Raw genomic sequence first — 26,264 nt, forward strand, 5'->3', positions numbered from 1 at the left:
TGTGTGTAGATTTGCTGTATAATCTTGACCAGGTGGGTCATCTTGTTGTGCACGCAAAAACACAGCTGCCTTAAACAGCTTAATAAAGGGCAGACACTGAACAAGGACACGCAACAGTCTGCTGCTGTACTGTAACCGTCTGGTCTCTCGTTTTTGCATTCCAGCATGGTCTCACCCACACACACCCACACACCTCTGAACAGTAGCCAGGTTCTCCAGTTCATCATGGTTCATGGTGTAATCTGGATCTTTCACCAGCGGCTCATTGATGCTCTCCAGCAAACGTGATCCCTGACAAAGAGCGATCCTCAAGTCCTCCTGCACACACACACACACACACACACACACACACACACACACAGAGCAACATGAAATAAACATACTATTCAGTGCGAATGATGAACATAAATTATTTATGTAAACTTAAGGTTTGTTTATAGCTTACAGCCATGTGAATAATCCACGTTAAATTATTTATGATCTTGCTGGACCCTTTATTAAGGACTAGACCCTATACTGAAACGCAGCATATTATATAATCTTTATGACACACCTGACTTTTTTTTCTCCGTATATCTGCTAAACTGTGTAAAATATATGTATATTGTACATAATTATTTTGCATTATTTTTGTATTGTATATAATTATGATTTTTTGATACAATGAAAACAGCAATATTGTGAAATATTACAATTTAAAAGATTTTCTCTTTTAATATATTTTAAAAAGTATTTTACTCCTTTAAATTCAATTGATTAAAAGTGACAGTAAAGAAATGAGAAATTTATAATGTTAAAAAATATTTCTATTATAAAAGTTGTTCTTTAGACCGTTTTATTTGTCAAAGATTCCTGAAAAAATGTATGGTTTCCACAAACAGTATTAAGCAGCAAATACTTTTCATAACTGATAATAAGAACCATTTTTAATAAGTGTGCATCAACTCAGCAGATTAGAATGATTTCTGAAGGATCATGTGACGCTAAAGAGTAATGGCTGCTGAAAATTCAGCTTTGATGTCACAGGAATACATTATATTAAAAGAAAAAGGATCAAATAAAAGTTATTGTAAGTTGTAATAATATTTCACAATTACTGCTTTTATTTGATCAAATGCATGAAAAAAATGCCTTCCACTGTATTTATTCCAAACTTTTCACCAGTATACTGTATATTGCTATAAAATAGTAAAAATAAATACACCAACAATAACTATAATAATTCTCACTCAAATCAATATTTTGTGTCCATTTATTTACTTATTTGCCAAGTAGCTGTATTTTAGCAGGATAATGTACAATCTAGTAAGTTATTGGCTAGTATGCTGAAATGAAGTTTTACTGTGTTTTCTGACCTTCATTTTGTCCTTCTTCTCCGTGTGGATGGTTAGAAGGTTGGACGTGGCCTCAACGTCATTGGGCAGCTCTGTCTCCGCCAGCTCAGTCCCAAAAGACTGGAGAGTCTGTGCTGTTTTTTTCACCATCAGAGCAAAACCTTCAATGGCCTTCAGGCACAACACAAACAAAGAGACACATGTCACACCAATCACACAACAGCATGAAACCCAAACACAATCACACTAATGGCTGAGAGTACAACAAATAAAAATCATCCACATGCACTGCAAACAAGTGTGCTGTGCCACCGATCAATACAGACAAATCAATTACTGATTACTTAAAAGCAAGTACACAAATGGAACGAAAGGAAAGGCAATTCATTTGCTTGAGGTGAAGACTATCGTCCTCCTGGAAGGCTTGCTTGTTTAATACCACATTATAATGATGAAGCACCAAGATTTAAGATATGATTGGCATTTTATAGCATTCTATCATACTATTAAGTAGGCAGTATGAATATACACTGAACAAAATTATAAACACTTTTGTTTTTGCCCCCATTTTTCATGAGCTGAACTCAAAGATCTAAGACTTTTTCTATGTACACAAAAGGCCTATTTCTCTCAAATATTGTTCACAAATCTGTCTAAATCTGTGTTAGTGAGCACTTCTCCATTGCCGAGATACTCCATCCACTTCATAGGTGTGGCATATCAAGATGCTGATTAGACAGCATGATTATTGCACAGGTGTGCCTTAGGCTGGCCACAATAAAAGGCCACTGAGATGCTCTAAGAACAGGTGTGTACTCACGGTGCGGTGTGAAATCCATTTCTCGTGGCAGTACTCCTGCGTGCCGCCCAGTTCCTGAGTGAGCTGTGTGCGGTCGATGTAACTGTGGAGCTCAGTCACAGAACTGAGCATGATCACCTACACACACAGTACATAATGTAGAGCACTTCTCTTATGTCAGTGTATAATTCATCTCATTACGCTCTTCATTAACCACATGCCTCAGTGTGGGAGTTTGTGCCTTGTGTGTCTGTGTGTATACTTACAGGCACCTTCATTTTAAACTCATCCTTGTTAAACTTAAAAAAGATGTCTGAGATTGTCCGCTGGAAGAGTGCTGTGGGTCTCAGTACCAGCACCAGCTGCAGGTTGCCTGGGAAAGAGCCCTACAAAACACACAAACACACAGAACATTAAGAAAAACATCCAACAGTCATGCCAAATTAAATCCAACCCTGCTTCTTGAAAAATAAAAATTAAATATAAATATAAAAATACATAATATAAAATATAAGATATAAAATAAAAAAAATACATAAAATAATTAAAGAAATAATAAAAAACATACATATATAAATTTAATTAAATAAAAAAAAAAAAAAAAAAAAAAAAAGGCTTTTATGGCTCATTTAGCATGATATACTGAGAATATGGAGCTCAGACTTTGAGATAAAACACCTCAATTTTATTCAAAAATGTATACAAAAATATAGAATTTATTGCAGATGTTATTTATATGTCCAAAAAGTGAGATGAAATTCTGATAGCTTGTAATGCAATTCAATGAGATCTTTAAAACAGTACAGCAGACTGCTTACATAAAATTACTTGTGTAATACTTACATAATATATAAATATCAGTTGTCGCTCTATATCTCCCAATAATATCTCAGTAAGATAGTAAGATGATGCTTAAATGCTTAGGTTTTATGATCAAAACTCTGTAGTTTTTTATTGAGCGGGGAAACCCAATGCAGTACAGTGATGACTGAAAGACTGAGACAAATGTTCCTCAAAAACCTGATTTGTATGATACTCACATTTTGACAATTTTTCTAAAAATGATGTATGATGTATAAATCAAATAAACAAGAGTTGCTTCAGTCCAGTAAGTGTTTATCTTGAAATATTACTAACAATTTAAAAGCTACTCTTACATTCCCTTCATAAAAAAAAAAAAAAAGTAAACATTTCACAACAAAGACACATATACCACAACCTGAAAGTGCATGTTTTTAAATTTATAATAAAAGGCCTTTTACTTTCTAAAAATGTATAAACTATCAATCAGATGACAGAATGCATGTAGTAGATTGTGCACAACAGGTTTTCCAGTAAGTTGTGATCATGTTGATAATTTAGAGGCCTTAAAAATGTGTTTCAAATATGATGCAGTAGGCTTCATAGGGTTAATACCTAGTTTATGTTAGTGAGCCATTGCATTTTACTGGTACAGCCTGCCTCCCACTGTCTGCATCCGCACACACACACACACCCCATCTATATTCTGTTGCCATGACAACTCGGTTCCTTGAGAGACTAGAAAGGCTAACAATGGTGTCACATATGCCTCCCTGAGCTCTCTCTCTCTCAGTGAATGCATGAACACACAGACACACACGCCTCACGTGGAGTTCTTATGTTTACGGTCTCTTCATTAAAATGCCTCCCTACTGGGTACCGCGTCATATCAGAAATATGTCTGCAGATCAATACAGAGCTGCGATGTTAGCGTGGACAGTGGCATGGCTCTCCTGACAGCAGAAGACCCTCTGTCTCAGCGTAACTGACAGTGCGTTGGTCAGTAAGCAGTGAAGCAGAAACGAGAGGCTTTACAATGTGACACGAGAGCTGATTTAAAAACCGTTGATGCTGCATTAATATTCATCTATTCATTAAAAATGACTGGTGAAACAATTTAGTCAGGATTATTTAGGCAAATCTTTGATATTTTTGGAAGAAGACTCTTATTTTCACCAAGGCTGTATTTATTTGATCAAAAATACAATAGAAACAGTAATATTGTGAAATATTATTACAATTAAAATAACCGTTTTCTATTTGAATACATTTTAAAATGTAATTTATTTCTATGAAGGCAAAGCTGAATTTCTAGCATCATTACTCCAGTCTTCAGTATCACATGATCCTTCAGAAATCATTCTAGTATGTGGATTTGCTGCTCAAGAAACATCTCTTTTTATTATGAACGTTAAACAACAAACAATAGAATTTATAATATAATTTTTATTTGAAAATCATTTTGTAATTATTAAATGTCTTTTCCATTTAACGCATCCTTGCTGAATAAAAGTATTAATTTCTTTAAAGAAAATTCTTACTGACTACAAACTTTGTAACAGTGCTATACATCTTCACCACATAGATTTAGAGGCCTCATTCAAAATAAATAAATGCATTATTATAATTTAAATTACATATAAACTAATAACACAGCTCTCCTTAAACCAGTGTAGCACAAACAGTGCTATGTATGTGACAAGTATGTGATACAGTAACATCAATTAAAACTGCATCGTCACTGCATCCAAACGCAGTCAGCAGCCCAGTGACTCTGACCACAGATTTACAGTGGCGAGATGCACAATCGGATGCGTCACGAACACTTGAGCCGTCCCAAGAATCAAAATCATGTCCTAACAGTTCTGCGGGAATCTGCCAACATGAGCTAATCCTACAGCGGGCTGATCTCACAGTCTGCCATGCTGAAATGCCTCCAGATCTGGGTTTCGAGGAAAATGTTATTACCCTGCCCCCCTTTTTTTCTTGGACAGTGCTGTTGTTTGTTTTCATTCGCGTTTAACAATTAGGGAAAAGTGAGATTCAAGGGCTAACAAGAATAATTAGCATGGCAATTGGACATTTGGTTGCAGAGTGGACCTCAACACAAAAGAGATATGATTAATTAACCTCAAGACCTGAAATTTAACATATTTGGCACATAACTCATCACACATTTTGATTGGACATTAAAGCATCCGGCTTGTTGAGCCAAAATGTAAATACCTAAAAAAAAAAAAAAAAAAAAAAAGACAAAACACTCCTTGCAACAAATGAAAAACACAAAAAAAAACAAAATCTATTCTCTGCATTCAATGTCCAAAGCAACCGTCAAATCCAAATGAGCAAAAGATTCCCCATTCATAACGCCCATGAAGACACACTCATGTTTGATTGCTGACAAAGGAGTCTCCTCAAATTGAATCCCGCCTTTATATTACCATGACAATATCCTGTTCCTCTGAGGCAGATTGGCCATGCTTGTCCCCAACAAGCCGGCAATAACCGAAGAGTCGCAGGGGTCGGCTCCGCTCACAACAGGAAGTCAGAGAAACACGCCCCATTATTGAGTCCTCCACTAAAGCTCATTCAAGCAGATGTGACCAACACAGCTCCTCTTTTAGGAAGCTTTGGTAAACCGCTGTGTGGCTGTGATTGTATTACATGATCTCCTTGGGCCTCTCATAAAGACCGCAATTATAAGATAACATACCAGTGAGTACAATTCATTTTCTGAACTAAACAAGACCATTTATATAGACAATGCAGATGCTCAACCTACGTTTTCCCAAATATGATGCACTCATGAAAAACCTGAAGGCAGAAATCTGTCCTACTCATTAATACGATGGCATTGATGTTGCAGTGAATGTGGTCACCCTCCCTTCCCCCATTCTCGCTTACTCTCACCTTTATTGTGTGTGTGTGTGTGTGTGTGTGTGTGTGTGTGTGTGTGTGTAAAGACTGCAGTGGGTTGGTCTGCCCACAGTCAGATTGCAAAACATTGTTTTTTATGGCTTATAATTATGGCAATATCTAGAGAGCAAGGATGCTCAATGGCAAAATAAAAATAAAATTGATAAATATTATGATTACAAATTATAATTTATTAATCAATTATAATTTAATACTTTTAAATAGATTTTATTTATATATTTTTAAAATGTAAAAGTAAAACATGTATATATTCGTGCTGTCAAACGACTAATCGTGATTAATCGCATCCAAAATAACAGTTTTTGTGTACATAATATATGCGTGTGTACTGTGTATATTTATTATGTATATATAAATACACACTCATACAGTATAAATTTTGAACTCAAACCCGCCTTTTGCCAAAAATTTTTTCCTCCCGTTACAAATCTCATAGCACATTGGAAAGGCATTTATTTTCAATAAAAATGAAGGAAAAAAATCAAAAAGTTGAAAATAAAGTGTCAGGTAGGGTTAGGATAGGTGTAGGGAGGGCTTTATTGTCCCAATAAGGTGGCATCTATTTAATAATATGAGTTAAAATAATAATTTACACTCAATACATTATTATTGCATACAGTTTTATAATGTACTACAATACTGAGGTGCAGATAATTGCCACAATTTGCATTAAGTAGTATAAACAGCAGAAAATCCTGCTATTTTAACAGTGTAAATAGAATCCATTGCTATTTGCACTTAGTGTAATTAGCCTCCATCACTATTTATACTTAGTGCAAATAGCCACTGCCAATATATATCAATTATAATTTATATTAATTTTAAATACATATTTAAAATCTAAATGTAAAACAAATGTATACTGTGATACACTCAAACGTAGACACATTTGATTTATACATATAAACAGCCAAAATATCAAGAATAACATCATTAATAGACACACAAACTCGTCACACTTTCCAGAGAAGGAACAGGGATATTACAGTATATGGAAAGTGAGAACAAGTGTGAGGCGAAGAAAGGAATTACTATGTGCATTTATGGGGGGTGTAACTCAGTGTTCTCCTGGGAAAGCCGTGCGTGTGTGTGTGTGTGTGTGTGTGTGTGTGTAAGGAGGTAGAGAAACCATGTCTCTAGGGAGCAGCTGCCACGGCACTGATATACCACAGACTAATCAGACACGTGGCACAAGGAATTCAATTAACACACACATACACGCACATCTCCAGTCCATACACTCACTGCATTTCCCAATTCAATACACACAATTCAATTGCTTTTTTGGTTAAATTGGATAGTAAACAGCAGAGCACAGCAGAGAAATACAATGTTAACTAATCAAAGCTCATTATTTCCTACCAAAATAGAAACATTCCAATAAATAGCAAGGGATTTGAATCCCAGTGTCCCTGATGCTCATCTCCGTGACCTTTCATTTCTCACCTCAGGACTACCCTCATGCCCTGTGTTATGTACAGCTCAGAGTCACAGGTGAAACGCCTCCTCATCAGCACGCTTCACTCTTAATAACTGTGGACGGACTTGAGGAACCCAATGAGGTGTGTCCGAGACACTGATGGAGTGAGTGAGCACCAAGGGAAAACACAGACGGAATAAACCAGTTCTTTTAAGAACTATACACTGAAAGATTCTTTGAGGAACCAAAAATTGCTCTTCTATGGGTTGTTGCTGCCAAAACCTCCTTTTGGAACCTTTATTTTTTAGAATGTCAGATTGGAATGCTTCTGAATGTCCATAAAAACTGATCCATATATACATTTCCCCCATAAAGTCTAAGAGTAGGACACATCAAAGACTCTACCCATAGGGTAAAAATGGATATGGATGCTTTCTATCCTTTCACAGCAGATGTCATTGAGCAGACACTCTCCTGTCTTTCAACACACAAGCCTCTTAACAACCTCCCTTGAGACGTCTCAGAGAGCACAGAAGGGAGATGGCCATCAACGCTTTCAGGTCAAAGAAAGAAAATGTTTAGCGGCAGTAAAAATAACGGCACCATAATAAAAGACAATTAAACACAGCTGGTTGGCCTGCAGGCTGACGCGCGAGATGAAATGAGAGGGAGGAGCATATTAAACACGTGTTCTGTTGACTCGTCTGCGGTTTAGTGTCTTGATTTATTTATAAAACAATAATTAGATGATTTATGCTGAGATACATGCCTCTTAGTAAAACTGGATCAAATTTACATTTAATGAAAATTAAATAAAATGTGAGTTTTAAGAATTGTATGACAAATAATGATGATCATGAGATATTAATATGGACTTTGCAAAAAATGAAAAATAAAAAATAAAATAATGTACAATATTTATTTGTACTGGTCACCCATCACAAATATTACAAGGATAGTGCAATATTTCAATTTAGCTACATTGGGGAAGATGTTTATCTGTGCCCAATTATCATACATTTGCATGCATTAGCACACATTAAAATTTCCTAAAGTGAATTAGATCGGGCCATACGGAGACTAGTTCCATCAGACTTCTTTGTTCATTGGTGCATGTTGTAGAACGCACAAAATTGCACAAATCTAAATGCAAATCAATTAATATTACCATTTCTAATAACAAAAACAATAATGAGAGTGTGCACAAGTGATTTTGTTCCATGTTAACCAGAAATGTTGAAGAAACTGATGAACACTTGTAATTATGCCATAAATGAAATGCATTAAAGACATCATTAACCAATCTAACACGGAGCACAAGCATACACCGAAATCAACATTTCCTCCATGAGATATAATGTCTTATTGTTCTTAATTTGTGAAGAAACTTCTTTCTTTTTTTTTGCATATGACCTATAAAGCCCACAGCACACAATGGTTATCATGTATGGTGTTACTGGGACTGTATTTTTGTTTTGATTTCAGACACGTGTAGGAAAATCTCCTACGGCCGTTCCACACCAGCTGCACTGCTGATAACCATTACCAATCAGCCATATGTGCTGTGACGGAGGACAGAGAAAGAAAAGAGTAGATTACATGCTTGTGTGTGCCAGTATGTGTGTGTGTGTGTGTGTGTGTGTGTGAGAGAGCAGAGAGAGAGTGAATGAGAAGAAAGGAAAAAGAGGAGCGAGAGAGAAACTACTGCATCCACAGAAAACAAGGTACAGCAGGGTAAAAGTTTACTTTGAAAAATGCACTTTTTTTTTCTGGTAACATGATTTACAATAATCAAATGAATATTTTTGTTTTAATGGACTATCGATTTACATTACGGTTCAAAAGTTCGTAAGATTTTTTTTAAAATGTTTTTGAAAGGTTACCAAGGCAGCATGTATTTAAATCAGTAACACAAAGCAGTAATATTGTAAAATATTGTTACAATTTAAAATAACTTTTCTATTTTTTCTATTTAAAATATAATTTACTACTGTGATGCAAAGCTGAGTTTTCATTACTCCAGTCTTCAAAACCCAATCTAATGTGCCGATTTGCTACTCAAGAAACATTTCTTATTATTTTCAATGTTGATAAACAACATTGTTTACCTGCAAACATTAAGGTAATATAAAATGCAGTTGGCTGGAGGGTTGAAAGTAAAATGAAGAGAAAGAGAGGAGGACATTAGGCAAAGGAAGAATGATAATCCTGTTATTTCATTACTGTCAAACCTCCATCTCTACAGCAAAATGCATTATGGCTATGAAACAAAGGAACCCCCCCCACCACCCCCCTTCTTCAGGTGCAAGATAATTCTGGAGTGTATCATCATTTTTATACTAAAGCAGGTTTGTGGGGTAGCAGAATAAACCTCTCCATCATCAACACATAAACATCATAGAAAAACAAAACAAGCAGAACAATGTACTCTGTTACAGATCTGATGCCACTAAAACCTGTTATTCAGAAAGAGTCTGATTGGTTGTCACAATAATTGGCTGATGTGTGTTAAGAGCACTTTAACATACAGTCACCATGTTACAGTAAGCATCTACTGACTATTCAATGACATAATTAAATATTAAGTGCATGTTACTCATTACTATTACTTAGCACTTACAATAATTACACTATTAAATGGGCACTAATGTAAGAGTGACCTGAAATAAGTGAATAATTCATTTAGTCTCCTAAAGCCACTTTACATTAGACCAGCTCTCATATTTCTAACAGTCACTGTACATATAAAACCAGTTATTACATGGGACAATAAATAAATAGTTCAACAGCTGCAACCCAAGTTAGCCGTGTTTACCAAACAAAACCAAGTTTCATATGAACAATTTTGTTTAAGGTTTGGTGTCTGTAACACTTTTTTTAAGCAATTCATACTTCAATCCAGCAAGGATGCATTTAATTTATTAAAAGAAATAGTAACAATATTTTTTTTAATATCTGTTTGAAACATTGTAAATTCTAAGCAGCACAACTGTTTTCCACATTAATGATAATAAGAAATGTTTCTTCGGCAGCCAATCAGCAAATTAGAATGATTTCTGATGGATCATGTGACACTAAAGACTGGAGTAATGCTGCTGAAAATTCAGCTTTTCAATCACAAAAATAAATTACATTGTAAAATATGTTCAAATATTATAAACTGCAATAATACTTAGCAATATTAGTGTATTTTTGATCAAATAAATGCAGCCTTAGTGAGCTTGAGACTTTCAAAAACACAAAACAAAAATGAATGCATTTTCCCCGACTGAAAACATTTACACTAGTGAAACTTACACACTGTGCAGTATGAAAGAGCATTCATATCAGTAAAAGAACCATTAAATATCATATGTCTACCTCTAAGTCCTCACAAAACAGTAGCACACACTAAATTTCCACACATTTTGGGTATCAAATGTTTCCCACTGCTGTATTAAACCCAATAAATTCATTAATAATGCCAATAATCACACTAACAACACTTAAACAACAAAAGTCTGTTCTTTTTATAATTTCTGCTATGCAAAGACGACTACAGTTAAGACCAAAATCAGTACTCCCTTTGCTCAGTTTGACAAAATGTGAAAAATGATCAAACTCAGAATTTTTTTTTTTAAATTTTAGTTACCACATTTTGTCCTCGTTTGGTAAAGCAGTGAAGCACAAGTTAGCCATCATCTTGATCACTGATTTGACTCCAGTGGTGTTTTTGAGTGCTGAGCTAATTAAACAGTGTTAATCTGATTAGCCCAGTGACCTCTCCCCTACTGACCATCATACACACGCTCACAGGTTTAACAAACCCCCTGCGGCCACCACACTTGTTGAAGAGTTTATCACAAGCATAAAAGCACTGATCATCACTACAGGCCGCACTCAAAACAAGCTGACGACAAGAACGGACAAAGATTACAGCTGTTGTTGCTGCTATTGTTCATTAAACATAACTTCAACATCATTTGTGCTTTCAGTGTGCTGGGTTTATACTCATGTGGACATGCTGTGATGTGCTAGACGTCTCTGTGGTGGATTAAATATTTAGGGTTTCTATGAAAAGAACCGAGGGCCTTGTTTTAGATGCCCTCCGACTTGGAACAACTCAGAAATTCTGACTAATCCACTCATATAGCCAAAGGCACCTGCCTGTCAGCTCCTATTCTTCTTAAAGCATGCACGGAAAAACACACACAGATGCACACGCAAAAGTTTCCTCATTCGTACGGACACACAAAGAGATTTCATCTTAAAATGTTCTCTTAAAGGGAAAGTTCATCCATCATTCTGACATAATTTACTTACTTACTCTTAGATCTTTCTAAAAACAAAACCAAGGTACCAAAAGGGTTTTATTTCACAGCAATGCCATAGAAGAACCATTTTTGGGTCCCCAAAGAATCTTTTGGTGAACAGTTCTCAAAAGAATCTTTTCCACTCTAAAGAACATTTTGTGGAATGGAAAGATTCCATGAATGTAAATATTCTTTGTGGAAGCATAGATGCCAGTAAAGAGAGTGTATATGACTTGCTTTCTTCTGTGCAACACAAAAGAAGATATTTGAAGCACATTTCTTTCCATAAATTGTCAACTGGGAGCCAAACAACATTGGACCCCATTGACTTTCATTGTATAGAAAAACCAACAAAACACAGAGATACTTTTAAGTTTTTGTTCCACATCATAAGCATTACATCAAGGATAGAAAATAATGACATTTTTCATTTTTTGGGTAATCTATCCCTTTAAATTTAACACAATATACACATTTAAGCACATGCACACTCTATTTTTGTTCTCATACACACACACACACACCATAAATGCCAATAAAGATCCTTTATCATAAGAGTATATATGACTTCTGTGCAACACAAAACAAGATATTCGAAGCACATTTTTCCCCCCCATAAATTGTCAACTGGTAGTCAAACAACATTGGACCCCATTGACTTTCATTGCATAGAAAAACAAAAAAAAGAATTAAGTTTGTGTGTTCCAGATAATAAACACTCATTTCAAACAGGTTCATCAAGAACAGTAAATAATGACAATTCTCATTTTTGGGTAATCTTTCCCTTTAAATATAAATTATGAGGTTCTCTACCACAATATACACATTTAACCACATGCACATCCTATTTTTCCTCTCTCTCTCTCTCTCTCTCTCTCTCTCAGACACACACACACTGAGGGCTCACCGCGATCCGCAGCAGCGTCCCCTTCACTGATGCCCATCTGTCTTGCCGCCGGTCAATGACCAGGATGAAGCCGACCCCCGTCGAGCTGAGACTGAAAATCAGAGAGACACCATCACCATGGCAGCAAGCGCACACACACACAAAAATCATAAACATTGAGATACTGATGATGTCACATACCCTAAAGTCATCATTAAACAGTTCTCTACTAACTAACCAACATCAGACTGACAAAGTAACCAGCACTCGGTGCATTGCAAACCATTATTTTATCCACACATACACATCTGCATTTGCCCCCTGACAAACAAGATGAATGCATAACGTGTCCAAATGCAAATTAAAACCCATAGACGTACGTTGAAATGCACTAGCCCAGAATGCAATCGTGGTAACGTAGCGCAGAGATGCTGAGCTGGTTGCTACATCCATCACCATACAGAACGGCAGCTCTCCACACCAGCAGTATCAAGCTGTTTTATGATGACCGAGGCAGCAGAAAAATCCAATTACACACTCCCGATATTAAAAAACAAACAGCATGAATGTGCAGAATCCACCCCTAACGCTGATATTCCAAGGGTCCGTCAGCAGATTTCAGTGTACACAGATGGTTTCCCCTTCGTTTCTTTCTTCCCTTCAATGCACCTTTGCTTACAGCCCCTCTGTTTATGGTTCCATTTGAATGAGTGCCACCGTAGGCACAGACCGGGAGAGCAGCTACGTTCTGCCTCCCCCTCTCCAGCGACCAGCATTTGCTCCCTCTCAACCAATCATGAATTGCTAATATGGAATGTGGGCGGGAGATAGGTGCTGATTGATAATAAAAGCTCCTCCCACTAGAAACTGGCACTGCAGATACTTGTGTATCAAATCTGCCGCCATTACAGTGACACAGATTGTGTGTCTCTCTTTCTGGCTCCCGCCTTTTCCACCAAATTTCACACTCCCGTCCCTTTTCTCTCCTCTCAATCCCACCTCCTAGTCCCCCCTCTCAGCCTCCGGCTGTTTTTCTCAGGAACGTTTGTTCTCCGCTCCTTTCACAGTGGAGGGCAGGAGGAGGAAGCAAAGGAGAGAGATGCAGGGGTCTTATCAGCTGACAAAGCCCCGGTGCAGATCTGCACTGACACATTGACTAATGACCTTGAATGTCCATCAGTAATAAAGATCAAAAATCTGATTGCAATCATCACTGCAATTATAACCTTCCATTCAAAGGCTGCTGAGGGGCTTGAAAGCCATCGGGCGGTTCACTACACATGATTTATGGTCATACCAGTGCTTAGCCTAATAATGTTTTAATTATTGTTCAGTGTTGTTAGTGCATTGTGTTAAGACTGCAAAGTAATATTTTGAATTTTTTCATATACTAGATAGCTGAATGCTTTGAATAAACAATGGGATGAAGAGTTATTTATTACAGCACATTTGCATTTTCATTGTAAAAAAAAAAAACTCAAGATATTTGGGTTTGACTGTAAATTGCAAATATTTAATAATATTCGATTTAATATTGTAGATGTTTTATCAGAAACCACAGAACAAATTCAGGAACATGTCTTGCTTGCAAATGAATCTTTAATTAACAATTAAAAATATTACAAACACATATTGAGGTCATCTATCTATCTATGGATGGATGAATGAATTATTTTATTGTTATTACTATTATTTTATATTTTCATAATGTGTTCAAACAGTAGCATTTAAAAATAAATAATTCAAAATAGCATTAATTCTAGGCAGTAAAAAACAAACAAACAAAAAAACTTCCATAATTTTGTGTGTTTACATTTTTATTTTATCATTTATTTTTACTTTGCATTACAGTATGAAAATTAGTTTTCATTATAAGAATTTGAATTTTGCGGCTAAATGTGCTTAATGTCACAATGCAAAATATCTTTGTGGTTTTAAGCAAAGTAGTATAGTAATGATTCTCCCATTTCTTTTTCTTTTGTGTTAAAATATGACTAGGACACATTCCTAAGGGGGTTTCATGACATTTGCCCCTTTATTCCATGAGCTGCTGTATTTTGCTCCTGAACTCCTTTCATTCAGAACTAAATTAAAACCCCATCAGCCATTTTCAGCATGAAGAAATCCATCTAATTACTCAATCACCCCCTCTCTCTCTGTTTCTCATGGGAATAATGGGGAAACAAGAGGTGGAGAGAGAGAGAGTGTGATGGAAAGCAAAGGACCAGAGTCACTCTTTCATTTGAATATTAACAAGGGCTGTTAAATTAAAGAGGATTTCACAGGATCAGCAAATACACCAATGCACCAGTGAACTTTCACAGGGATTAACACTCAAAAAAAAAAAAAAAAAAAATTAAATGATATGCATGCAAAGTAATTCAACATCTCTCATTGATATGAAGGCATCTTCAGGTCAATAATAACATACTTCCCTGAGAAAATCATGTATTCAAATTACTCACAAACTAAGAATGCATATGTAAAACAAGGGGCATTAGGATCACCTTGTTAATCGTGTACATAATTACACATTCTAATTTAATATGTATGATGAATATTAATGAGGCAGCAGCCACACACACACACACACACACACACAAGCAGGCAGTCATGACTCAAATTCATTGAATTGCAAACAGCATGATGTGTTGCAATGGGAAAGCATTAGAGTGCCCTCTACTGTCCAATTCAAGAAATAAAACAACCCCACCAAAAATCTCTCTCATCTAGTTTATCATCAACATTGCAGTGATGTGACTAAAAGATGATGCATCATAAATCAAATACATACAATGTTTTCTATTGTTAAACAAATCGTTTCAGATAGGCTTTGCTAAGTGTTACCACATTTTTTGTCCAATGAACTTTCATGACATTTCCATTCATCAATGCTGGGTTTTAAATCATGTTACAGTGCTTTATATGTCAGGATGCAATTTTTGGAATTAATAGATTGAAGTACACATGTTTCCAATAACAGCATCAATGGCCAGACTGATGTTATCACACCGTTTTGCATGCACGTCTACTTTGTAAGCACTTACAAAAGGCATGTAGCCAATAAATAAGGACTTTTCCAGGTCTGGGAGGAAAAATATTTTCAAATGCCCTGAACAAAGGGCAATTTTTTTGTTTTTTAAAGTGCTGGTAATGACTGATCCTTCCACCTCCTGTTTTCTCACCTGGGAACGCTAGTCAGGTATGTCAGCACGTTGTGAAACTCCTGTTCCTCCAGCTCACCAAACGCCGGGTACTCTGGGAAAATAATGATGGGGCTGCCATTCTGTCCTCGGCCACCTGGAAATGCAGATTTGGAAGAAGGCAGCTGTTAGCAATTCTGTTTAAGATGCAGCATGAAAACTAATCATCAGGGCTATTCCGTTAAGCCCTGTGATGCATATAAGTTATGAAACCCTGCATATTCAGAGGGAGAATTGTCTATAACCAGTGACCTTGAAGCTGCAGTAACCTCCTGAACTAGTTTACTGATCAAGAAAAACAATAATCCAGCAGCACTTCTGCATTTAAAAAGTCTTCTACCCACAAGGGGGCACTTCTACAGCTTCCCATGTACAGCTTATGCAGAGAAAGACAGAGACTGTGTACATTCACACAAAAATGGCTGTAGCTATTACGAACTGCATGGATGCATCAAGGACATGGGGCAACGTCAAGGGCACAATGCAACGGCATGAGGACAAAACCTTCAAATCTCCTCTTTTCCTGTCATTGAGCTTTGCCTTGCAAATACAGATGAGACCATTCGAAAACACAGAGATAAACATCATAAATCATTACTGGGGCTATAGATATAGTCTATGCATGTGTGAGAAAAAGAAAGACAGAAAGGGAAAGAGGAAGAAGGACATGTTTGGTGCAGTGACAGAGGTCATGTGACTGTGTGTGTGTATTTGGATGCTACAGCACTCTGTGATTAATAGAGCAGGATGGATCCACTGCAGAGCTCACACATATTAACACCTCTACGACAGTCACACTCAGACACACAGGTGCACACACACACGAGGTGAAAAGGACACTGCTGTCGCATTTGTAACCATCAGCCGAGCAAACCCAAAGAGCTCCAGTCCATCTGGACCAGGTGAGAGAGAGAGAGAGAGAGAGGGGGTCACTCCGCAACACTATACTACAATATGCAATCAAAAAGACGAAAAGTCATTCATCATCTTCAACAAACAGACACAACACACACACACACACACACACACACACTAAAGAAACTCTCTCTCTTGCTCGCTCTCTCTGTGACACACACACACAGCCTGAGAACAATATAATATAATACAGCATAGAAGAATATAGCAGAATTGAGTATATTAGAGTAGAATTGGAGGGTAGATCAGAGTATAAAAGGGTAAAATATAGTATATTAGAGCAGAATGGAGTATAAAAGTACAGAATATAATACAGTAGAATGGAGTATATTATAGCAGAAAATAGTAGAATGGAGTGCAAAAGTGTAAAACAGTATAAATGGTAGAATAGAGTAGAAGCTTGGTAGAATTGAGTATACTCAAGTTTAATAGAGTAGAATGGAGCATAAAAGAACAGAAAAATAGAGTTAAATTAGAATATAGTAAATTTGAGTATATTAGAGTAGAATTGAGCATAAATGTAAAACAGAGCAGAATTGAGTATAAAAGGGTAGAAGAGAGTATCATTGAGTATATTTGAATTTAACAGAAGAGAGAATTAAAAGAGAAGAACAGAAGAATGGAGTAGAATCGAGTGTAGACATGTAGAACAGTGTAATACAGTTGAGTAGAATGGAATATAATAGTGTAAAATATAACAAAAGAGAGTACACTAGAGCTGAATAGAGAAGAATGATGTATATATGGGTAGAACAGTAGAATATATAATAATGAAGTATACTAGAGTTGAATATAGTAATGGAGTATACTGGTGCTGGTCATATAATTAGAATATCATCAAAAAGTTGATTTTTCTCACTAATTCCATTCGAAAAGTGAAACTTGTATATTATATTCATTCATTACACACAGACTGATATATTTCAAATGTTTATTTCTTTTAAATTTGATGATTATAACTGACAACTAAGGAAAATCCCAAATTTAGCATCTCAGAAAATTTGAAGATTGTGAAAAGGTTCAATATTGAAGACACCTGGTGCCACACTCTAATCAGCTAATTAACTCAAAACACCTGCAAAGGCCTTTAAATGGTCTCTCAGTCTAGTTCTGTAGGCTACACAATCATGAAAATTTCCTCTCAATACTTTGTTATATACCCTTTGTTGGCAATGACAGAGGTCAAACGTTTTCTGTAAGTCTTCACACACTGTTGCTGGTATTTTGACCCATTCCTCCATGCAGATCTCCTCTAGAGCAGTAATGTTTTGGGGCTGTTGCTGGGCAACATGGACTTTCAACTCCCTCCAAAGATTTTCGATGGGGTTGAGATCTGGAGACTGGCTAGGCCACTCCAGGACCTTGAAATGCTTCTTACGAAGCCACTCCTTCATTGCCTGGGCAGTGTGTTTGGGATGATTGTCATGCTGAAAGACCCAGCCACGTTTCATCTTCAATGCCCTTGCTGATGGAAGGAGGTTTTCACTCAAAAATCTCACGATACATGGCCCCATTCATTCTTTCGTTTACACGGATCAGTCGTCCTGGTCCCTTTGCAGAAAAACAGCCCCAAAGCATGATGTTTCCACCCCCATGCTTCACAGTAGGTATGGTGTTCTTTGAATTCAACTCAGCATTCTTTCTCCTCCAAACACGACAAGTTGAGTTTTTACCAAAAAGTTCTATTTTGGTTTCATCTAACCATATGACATTCTCCCAATCCTCTTCTGGATCATCCAAATGCTCTCTAGCAAACTTCAGACGGGCCGGACATGTACTGGCTTAAGCAGGGGACACGCCTGGCACTGCAGGATTTGAGGCCTTTGTTACTTTGGTCCCAGCTCTCTGCAGGTCATTCACTAGGTCCCCCGTGTGGTTCTGGGATTTTTGCTCGCAGTTCTTGTGATCATTTTGACCCCACGGGGTGAGATCTTGCGTGGAGCCCCAGATCGAGGGAGATTATCAGTGGTCTTGTATGTCTTCCATTTTCTAATAATTGCTCCCACAGTTGATTTCTTCACACCAAGCTGCTTACCTATTGCAGATTCAGTCTTCCCAGCCTGGTGCAGGTCTACAATTTTGTTTCTGGTGTCCTTTGACAGCTCTTTGGTCTTGGCCATGGTGGAGTTTGGAGTTGGACTGTTTGAGGTTGTGGACAGGTGTCTTTTATACTGATAACGAGTTCAAACAGATGCCATTAATACAGGTAACGAGTGGAGGACAGAGGAGCCTCTTAAAGAAGAAGTTACAGGTCTGTGAGAGCCAGAAATCTTGCTTGTTTGTAGGTGACCAAATACTTATTTTACCGAGGAATTTACCAATTAATTCTTTAAAAATCCTACAATGTGATTTTCTGGATTTTTTTTCCTCATTTTATCTCTCATAGTTGAGGTATACCTATGATGAAAATTACAGGCCTCTCTCATCTTTTTAAGTGGGAGAACTTGCACAATTGGTGGCTGACTAAATACTTTTTTGCCCCATTGTAAGTATTGAGTGCTGTACATGCTCATACTTTTCATGTTCATACTTTTCAGTTGGCCAAGATTTCTAAAAATCCTTTCTTTGTATTGGTCTTAAGTAATATTCTAATTTTCTGAGATACTGAATTTGGGATTTTCCTTAGTTGTCAGTTATAATCATCAAAATTAAAAGAAATAAACATTTGAACATATATCAGTCTGTGTGTAATGAATGAATATAATATACAAGTTTAACTTTTTGAATGGAATTAGTGAAATAAATCAACTTTGATGATATTCTAATTATATGACCAGCACCTGTATAGTAGAATATAAGAGAAAAAAGCAGTAGAATATGAAGCAGAACAATGTTAAAAACTGAAAAATAGAGCAGAATGGTATAGACTAAATTACTATATGGGAAAGAGTACAATGTAGTAAAATAAAGTACCATCAGAACACAAATACAGACCCAAGAAATCTAGAACATGGACTACATTAACAGTAATGAGATGAAAACACTCCACGAAGAGCTTTCATCCCAATCTCACATACTGGGTGACTTTAGTTTCCGGTGTTTCCATCAGATACACACACACACCCTGTGTGATAATGATAATATCAGACACAGGCCTCTGCAGCCGTCTGGGAGGAAAAAGTAGGACCAGAAAAGAAAATAAGATGAAGAGAGCAAAAAGGAAATGAAAACAGGAAATAAACAGAAGGAGCGTCTAGCAGTGGAGGTCTGTCATTAAATCTGTGTGGAGAACTGAGGCATGAGACCAGAGCAACATAGAAACATATGCACTGATTTTATTTCTGTGTGTTTATGTTACATGGACACACACACACACACACAATGCATAAGCAAATCACTCAATTATTCATATGGCACTAAATAGTGAATACTCTATATTGGGATGAAGTTAACAAAAATGAGGGAGCAAATCTTTGAAGGAAAAACTATTTGGACAGTATTTGAAGCTTTTCATAATGCAATAAGTGCAATGAGTACATCAGCTATACTCTATAAATGCTTTAAAAATGTGCACACAATAGAGGGAAACAAATTGTCCACTAAAAACAAAGAGTATAGAAGACCAAGAGGCGAAAGTCTGATGCTTTTTGGGTAACAGCCACTAGGTGGTGCTTCGGCAGAGCGGCCGCCATTTTGGGGTGAAAATTTCAACCGGACAACAGTACATATACACAGAAATAGACCAAATAACAACGAAAGAGAGGTCAAAGTGGAATAAAAGAACGCAATGTTGGGCAATCCACTGCAAAAACTATCAGTGTGACAGTAAAAAATATTGACTTATCGTCTTCACAAAGACCCTGACAGGTAATTATTCACAAAAGTGTAAAAATATTGTGTGTTTTGAAGTGGGACGTAGCGCTGTCTTATGCAACTGCTAACTTTAACTGTTTTTAGTCTAGTAGTAAACTTAAATCCTTTTAGGAACTGCAGGTCCTAGCCATAGAAAACATAATAATGATTTATATGGACATGACACCAAGTTATAATGAGCTTATGCAACTTTACACATTTACAGTTACAGATTTACTAATTAATGACAGAAAAATTTGGAATGTTGGACAATAAATATATAACAGGAATACAGGTAACCCCTGCTAAAAGAAAACAATAGAGGCCCAATAGAAACCATCACAGAAATTCCAAAGGTTTCCATTAAAATACCATTATAAACCATTAGCTTTTTCCAGTAAAACCATTACAAAATTCCTTTTTGTAGTGTGTTTTGGGCATTTTTGCAATAGGATTTAACATCCCACCAATAGAATCCATCACATATCAGTAGACACCATTATGGTTTCCATTAAAACCAATACAATTCCTATTATAAACATTAAAACCATTACATTTTCTATTGTGTTTTGGGCAGGGTTCTATTGTTTTTTCCAGCAGGGGTTATATTCCTGTTATATATTTATTGTCCAACATTCCTAATTTTTCTGTCATTAATTTAATTTCATGTTGGTATTCAGTGTTTATATTGCTAACACTTGAACTTAAAATATTTTCAGCCGAAACTGACATGGTTTCTAGACTTTAAAATAAAGTCTGTAAAATAAATTGTTAAAAGGATTTGATCACTAGTCTAGTGATTGTACGTTTTTGTTGTCATCGTTCAGGCTGTATTTCAGCTGTAATGCACGTTTTTTTAAACAAATCAGCTGATAGTTGCCATAGCGACAGCTAGAATCTAGGTGGAGTGCCGAGTCGCTTTCACCCCAAAACGGCAGAAGCGCAGGGCGCCGCTGTTGCAATGGAACGTTCTACAGTTTCGCCTCTTGGTCTTCTAACATTATACTCTTTGCTAAAAACACAGACAACAGAATAAAATGGACGTCACCCCTATAGTGCACTACAAAATGGGGAATAGGAAGCATTTTCTGAAGTCACAAGGTCATAAGTTAACTGAAAACAGAAGTGAAATGAACACTGATATTTTTTTCCCCTTTTTAATGGAATATCCTTGTTTCTTCAATGCAACTTGGCTGGTCACTCTTCTAGCAGTATTGTTGTAAATGTTTCATGGCATGTATAATGCATGAGTTCAAAGTTAGGTTTGTAAATATTCAGAGACTCTGATGCAATGAAGGCATGAGTTGTTTTTTTATACAAAACCTGAATCCCAATCTAATCCTCTTATTCACTATAAAACTCTTCTATAGACCTCACACACAGCCTAACTGTCAATCAAATATCCTCGCAAAGCACATCAGCTCTGAACTTTGTCAAGCGCATCGTCATGGCAACACTGAATAATTAAGAGGCTTCCTCCAGTCAGGCGTTATCCTGGGCAACCTGAGCTGAGCCCTAACTGGGTTATTTACGGAGACTGGAGAGAGTTTCTGGAGTGTTATTAAGGGACTGTGTTTGTGTGGAATCTGTGCACGTTCTGAACGAATCTGCCGTTGACACTGTGAAAGCAGACGTTTATAAATAATCTGTCACATATTCACTTCTGACTCACACGGCACATGTGAAACAGGACAAATCATACTCATGATGCTGTCAAAACACTATAAATATAGCTCATTAGATCAGTGATTAAGTGAGGCATTCACTTCCTGTAGCAGACACTTTTACATTATAAACATCACAGTGAATGAGAAAGTTTTCAACATTGATAATAAGAAGCAAATCAGTATATTAGAATGATTTCTGAAGAATCATGTGACACTGAAAGCTGCAAGTAATGATGCAAAAAAAAAAAAAAAAAAAAAAAAGAAAAAGTTAAGCTAACTTAAAATTAAGGCAACCAGCTTTAGCAGATTTTTGAGTTTGCTCAACTTATTTTTGTGGGAGAATTTCAAATTTTTGTTGTATAAACTTAAAACGACAAAGTTGAGAAAACTCAAAAATCTGCTGAAGCTGGTTGCCTTAAAATTCCAAGCTGGCTCAACTTTTTTTTTTTTTCTTTTTTTTTTTTTTTAAATAGTGCAACAGGGGAACCCCCCCAAAAAAACCATACAGACCACAAACTTTTGAACGGCAAAGTTATGCAAGTGCTTAAAATTGTGTTATTCTGGTAAAGGTGATAATGACATTTTTTTTTGGAGTTATCAATGTTTTGTTGTACAGGTAAACTTTCAGAATCTCTCATAGTGAGCACGGTCTTTATTGGCAAAGCATTCAGGGATTGATTGTGTAGGAGACTCACCTGACAGGAAGGCGAACTGTTTCCTGAGGTCTGGGCTGATGTCTGCGGCACACAGAGGACTGCTCTCCTGCAGCATAATCTCATCTGTGTGACAAAAACAGATTTAGTTAGTAAACATTTCACTATAAACAAGGAAAAAATGGTTGTTTCCCCATGTTAATGTTTATGTTTATGGTTATACCACAATTTCATAGACACACGAATTTCACTTCATGTTTTTTATGTGTTTCTAGGTTATGGTGCAGACGCATGATTCTGCTTAGAGTCTGAGAAGAGCAGCTGGATGAATGGATGTAGATGAGATTGGATGGAAGAGTGTTTGAAAGCATTTAAAGATGGAGCAGAAGTTGGATGAATGGATGGTTGGGTGGAGACGAGAAGGTGAAAACAGAGAAAAGAGGAAGAGAGAGTTTTTTTTCTCATGATGGTTGATGATGGATTATTGTAAGCAGCTTTTGAGCGTCTTCAGCCGCTACGGTGTGTGTGAGTCACTGCTGTGGTGCGGCACATGGCTCTCACGCTCAGACTCTAAGACTTTTAGATATGTTCTTATGGTGTAGGTCAGAATCTGTACACATGTTGGTCTGAATAAAGGTGAAATCACAACAAACCAAGAACACACTATCCACCATGACAAATCTCTGGCGCAGTGCCCATTAGCAAGGATAAAGTCACTGGACAACAGTTGGAAACAGTCATACACACTTTCATCCGTCTTTCCTGCTGTTACGGAGATGCTTGGAACCTTAAGGAATCTGAATTAGAGCTCTTGAACTCAGCAAGAGCTGAGAATTTAAGTAGGTCACAGATAAACATTCAGCTCACTGTACTGTGAGAGGGCTTACTGATTTCATCATTAATTTTTCCCCATTAGTTTTGCTGCAGAGGCTTTATAGAAACTCATTGGACTGTTGGTTTGTACTGTACAAATGTTAGAAAGTACACAAGACAAATACTGATAAATTCCCTCCATCTGGGTACCAACAGAAGACCACATTCATCTGTCCAAAAGACCATACCTGGGTCATCAACATACAGGTTAGGATGGCTTGCCATGCCTGCAATTCAAAACAAAACAAAACAAAAGGGGCAGTCGTGGCCTAACTAAAACAAAACAAAACCCAAATAAAAACAAACAATCAAAAAGCAAAAATAAATAATAATAATAATAATAATATTATTATTATATAACTAAACAAACAGAACAAATGCAATTACAAGATCAATATCAAGTAAAACAAATTAAAAACAACAACAAAAAAGCAAACAATTCTAAACAAAAACAGAATAAACAAAACAAATGATTTTGAACTTGTAAAAATTGTATCATGTATCAAACGTATAAAACCAATTAAAATAATATATATTATTAAAAATAAATATTTAAAAGCATTAATTTTCATTAAATTACTATAATTCATCTTAAATCTAACATTGCAATTCCAAATGAAAGTAACAAATGTTTTATTTACTTCCCAAAAACCCATTTTTACTTACATCTGACACTTGCCATGTGTTAATTTTGGGCTGTGATGCACTCTACCCATCAACACTCTCATCTTTACTGTGATTTCTATTACAAGTTACTCTCGATTATACTGTGATACATTATATTGTCTGTAAGAAACAGCACATCTGACAAAGCGACATGTTAATCTAATCTCCTCACACAGGAAATGCTCTTCTTTGAAAGCTGTGGAGTACAGTGGAGAAGCCTTCAGGAGAAGATAAGGCCTCTTTGAAGTCAGAAGGACAGTGACGCAAGACCCATTACAACATTACAGAAAAACACTCCGGCTACTCACCCTATTATTAAGTTTCTGTAAAGTTCAATGACATTGTGCATGCTCTTTAAATAAAGGTTCAGCCTCCCTCAAAGCCTTCATTTGTTGGACCATATAAGCACACTCCCATGAAGCCCCCAAAAGGTCAATAACTTGCTCTACTCAAACTGATCAAAACACTCCTCTTCCTTTCCCACCGCTCCACTCCTGACGTCACTGATCACAGACGAGCACCTGTTTTCACAGTTCCCAACACCACGCCACGGCCATGATGAGCAAAAGACAGATGCTTGCAGATAAAGCGAGAGCTGTTAATCCTTTATCTACCCTGGCAACACAGACAGGAAGCTGGTAAAAGTCTGCCTTGTTGCACTGATCGCAGACCACATTCAGATTGAGATCACTGTAGGATTTCTCATCTCAGTGACCCTCAGTAAGCGTGTCACGTGACTTCACAGACAGCTGCCACAGCCCAGGTAAAAACTGAGCTTGTGAGGTTAAGATAAGATTCTGGCACTGAAAGATTGGCAGAGTTAAGCTGAAGAGAAGCTGTGATAAATACAGCAATGCTTCGCTTTTCTTTGTTATTTAGTGCAAGCCTTAGGATACACTCAGGTAAAGGATATTTGTACTCCTGAAGTTCATCTCATATTCATCATTTGTTGCTTCAGGCTATAAGGGTTCATTCTACAGGTTCTTCAACATCACAAAGATACCAATTTTATAGGAGTTAAATGATAAAAATAGAATAACTTGTAAAATAAAAAACAGGTCAAGAGAATTTATGGCCAGGCATTCCATGACAAGTTCCTCTGTGTTCCAAATTGGATTGTATTCCAAACACTATTATGCATTTAAGCAATTAGGTATGAGAGGCTGTTACATTGTGAATGTAGTCACGGCAACAGGGCACATGACACAGAGCAATGTCAGAAACCCCTTCATCTGTGAAAATATTCACTGTAAAGAACAAACTCAAATGCCTTACGGATTTTTTAAAACTAGCAAGCAAGCAGCAAATACACACACATGCAGATCTGGGTAGATTACTTACAAATCGCAGTCCATTACTGATTCCAAATTACATGACAAAAATTGTAGTTGGTAATGTAAGCCATTACACATTTCAGGTAATACAATCAGACTACTTTCGATCACTTTGAACCATTAACCAACATCAGAGAACCGTGAACATGCAAATGTGATACTTGATTATTAAAATATTTATTTTAAAATCTCAGTGGTACTTAAAATCAATGTTATTAGGTAATTATGTGAATTTATGCATTTTAATGTGTTTGAAAGTCAAAAGCCTCCCAAGGACATAATACGTAATATATGGTTAAATAATTCAAATAAAAGTGAATGTGTTCATCAGTAGTTGATGCAATGTTGAAACACTTCTGAAACCTGAAATGATTTTTGTAAATCCAGTGGTCAAATGCTGTGTCGCCACCTGACTAATGACTGGTCTTTGTATGAATGTCCATATATATTTATATTTACGGAGAGTCTATTTACACTAAGTTCAAATAGTCCACATTGTTAGCAGAGGCTATTTACACTAACTCCGCCCACCAACATGTGATTGGGCTAGACAACACTACAAAACACGGCTGTCAGCTCCAGGGGAGTAGATGGTAAACCGCAGTACACAGTGTAAATAGCATCTATTGCTATTTACACTTAGTGCAAATAATTTAAGCGGTAGGCCATTTCAGAAAGGAACACTTAAAAGA

At 36.6% G+C, this 26,264-nt stretch overlaps 1 protein-coding gene across 13 annotated transcripts in view; it reads right to left on the reverse strand.

Annotated features, from left to right (window-relative positions):
* Window positions 1–26,264, reverse strand: part of mcf2la (mcf.2 cell line derived transforming sequence-like a) — a 69,997-nt gene that overhangs the window by 15,110 nt on the left and 28,623 nt on the right. For 12 of the 13 annotated variants that reach the window (XM_058774494.1, XM_058774456.1, XM_058774465.1 and 9 more), the window contains 7 exons: window positions 22,742–22,825; window positions 15,655–15,769; window positions 12,491–12,581; window positions 2,400–2,519; window positions 2,155–2,271; window positions 1,356–1,505; window positions 194–318 (listed from right to left, as the gene is read on the reverse strand). In XM_058774494.1, coding sequence (XP_058630477.1) covers window positions 194–318; window positions 1,356–1,505; window positions 2,155–2,271; window positions 2,400–2,519; window positions 12,491–12,581; window positions 15,655–15,769; window positions 22,742–22,825 — 802 coding nt within the window. Of the gene's footprint in view, window positions 1–193; window positions 319–1,355; window positions 1,506–2,154; window positions 2,272–2,399; window positions 2,520–12,490; window positions 12,582–12,849; window positions 13,197–15,654; window positions 15,770–22,741; window positions 22,826–26,264 lie in introns of those variants that run through there. The other variant, XM_058774559.1, reaches the window with a different exon arrangement.

This window comes from Onychostoma macrolepis, chromosome 01 (assembly GCF_012432095.1).
Source record: "Onychostoma macrolepis isolate SWU-2019 chromosome 01, ASM1243209v1, whole genome shotgun sequence".
Classification (NCBI taxonomy): Eukaryota; Metazoa; Chordata; class Actinopteri; order Cypriniformes; family Cyprinidae; genus Onychostoma; species Onychostoma macrolepis.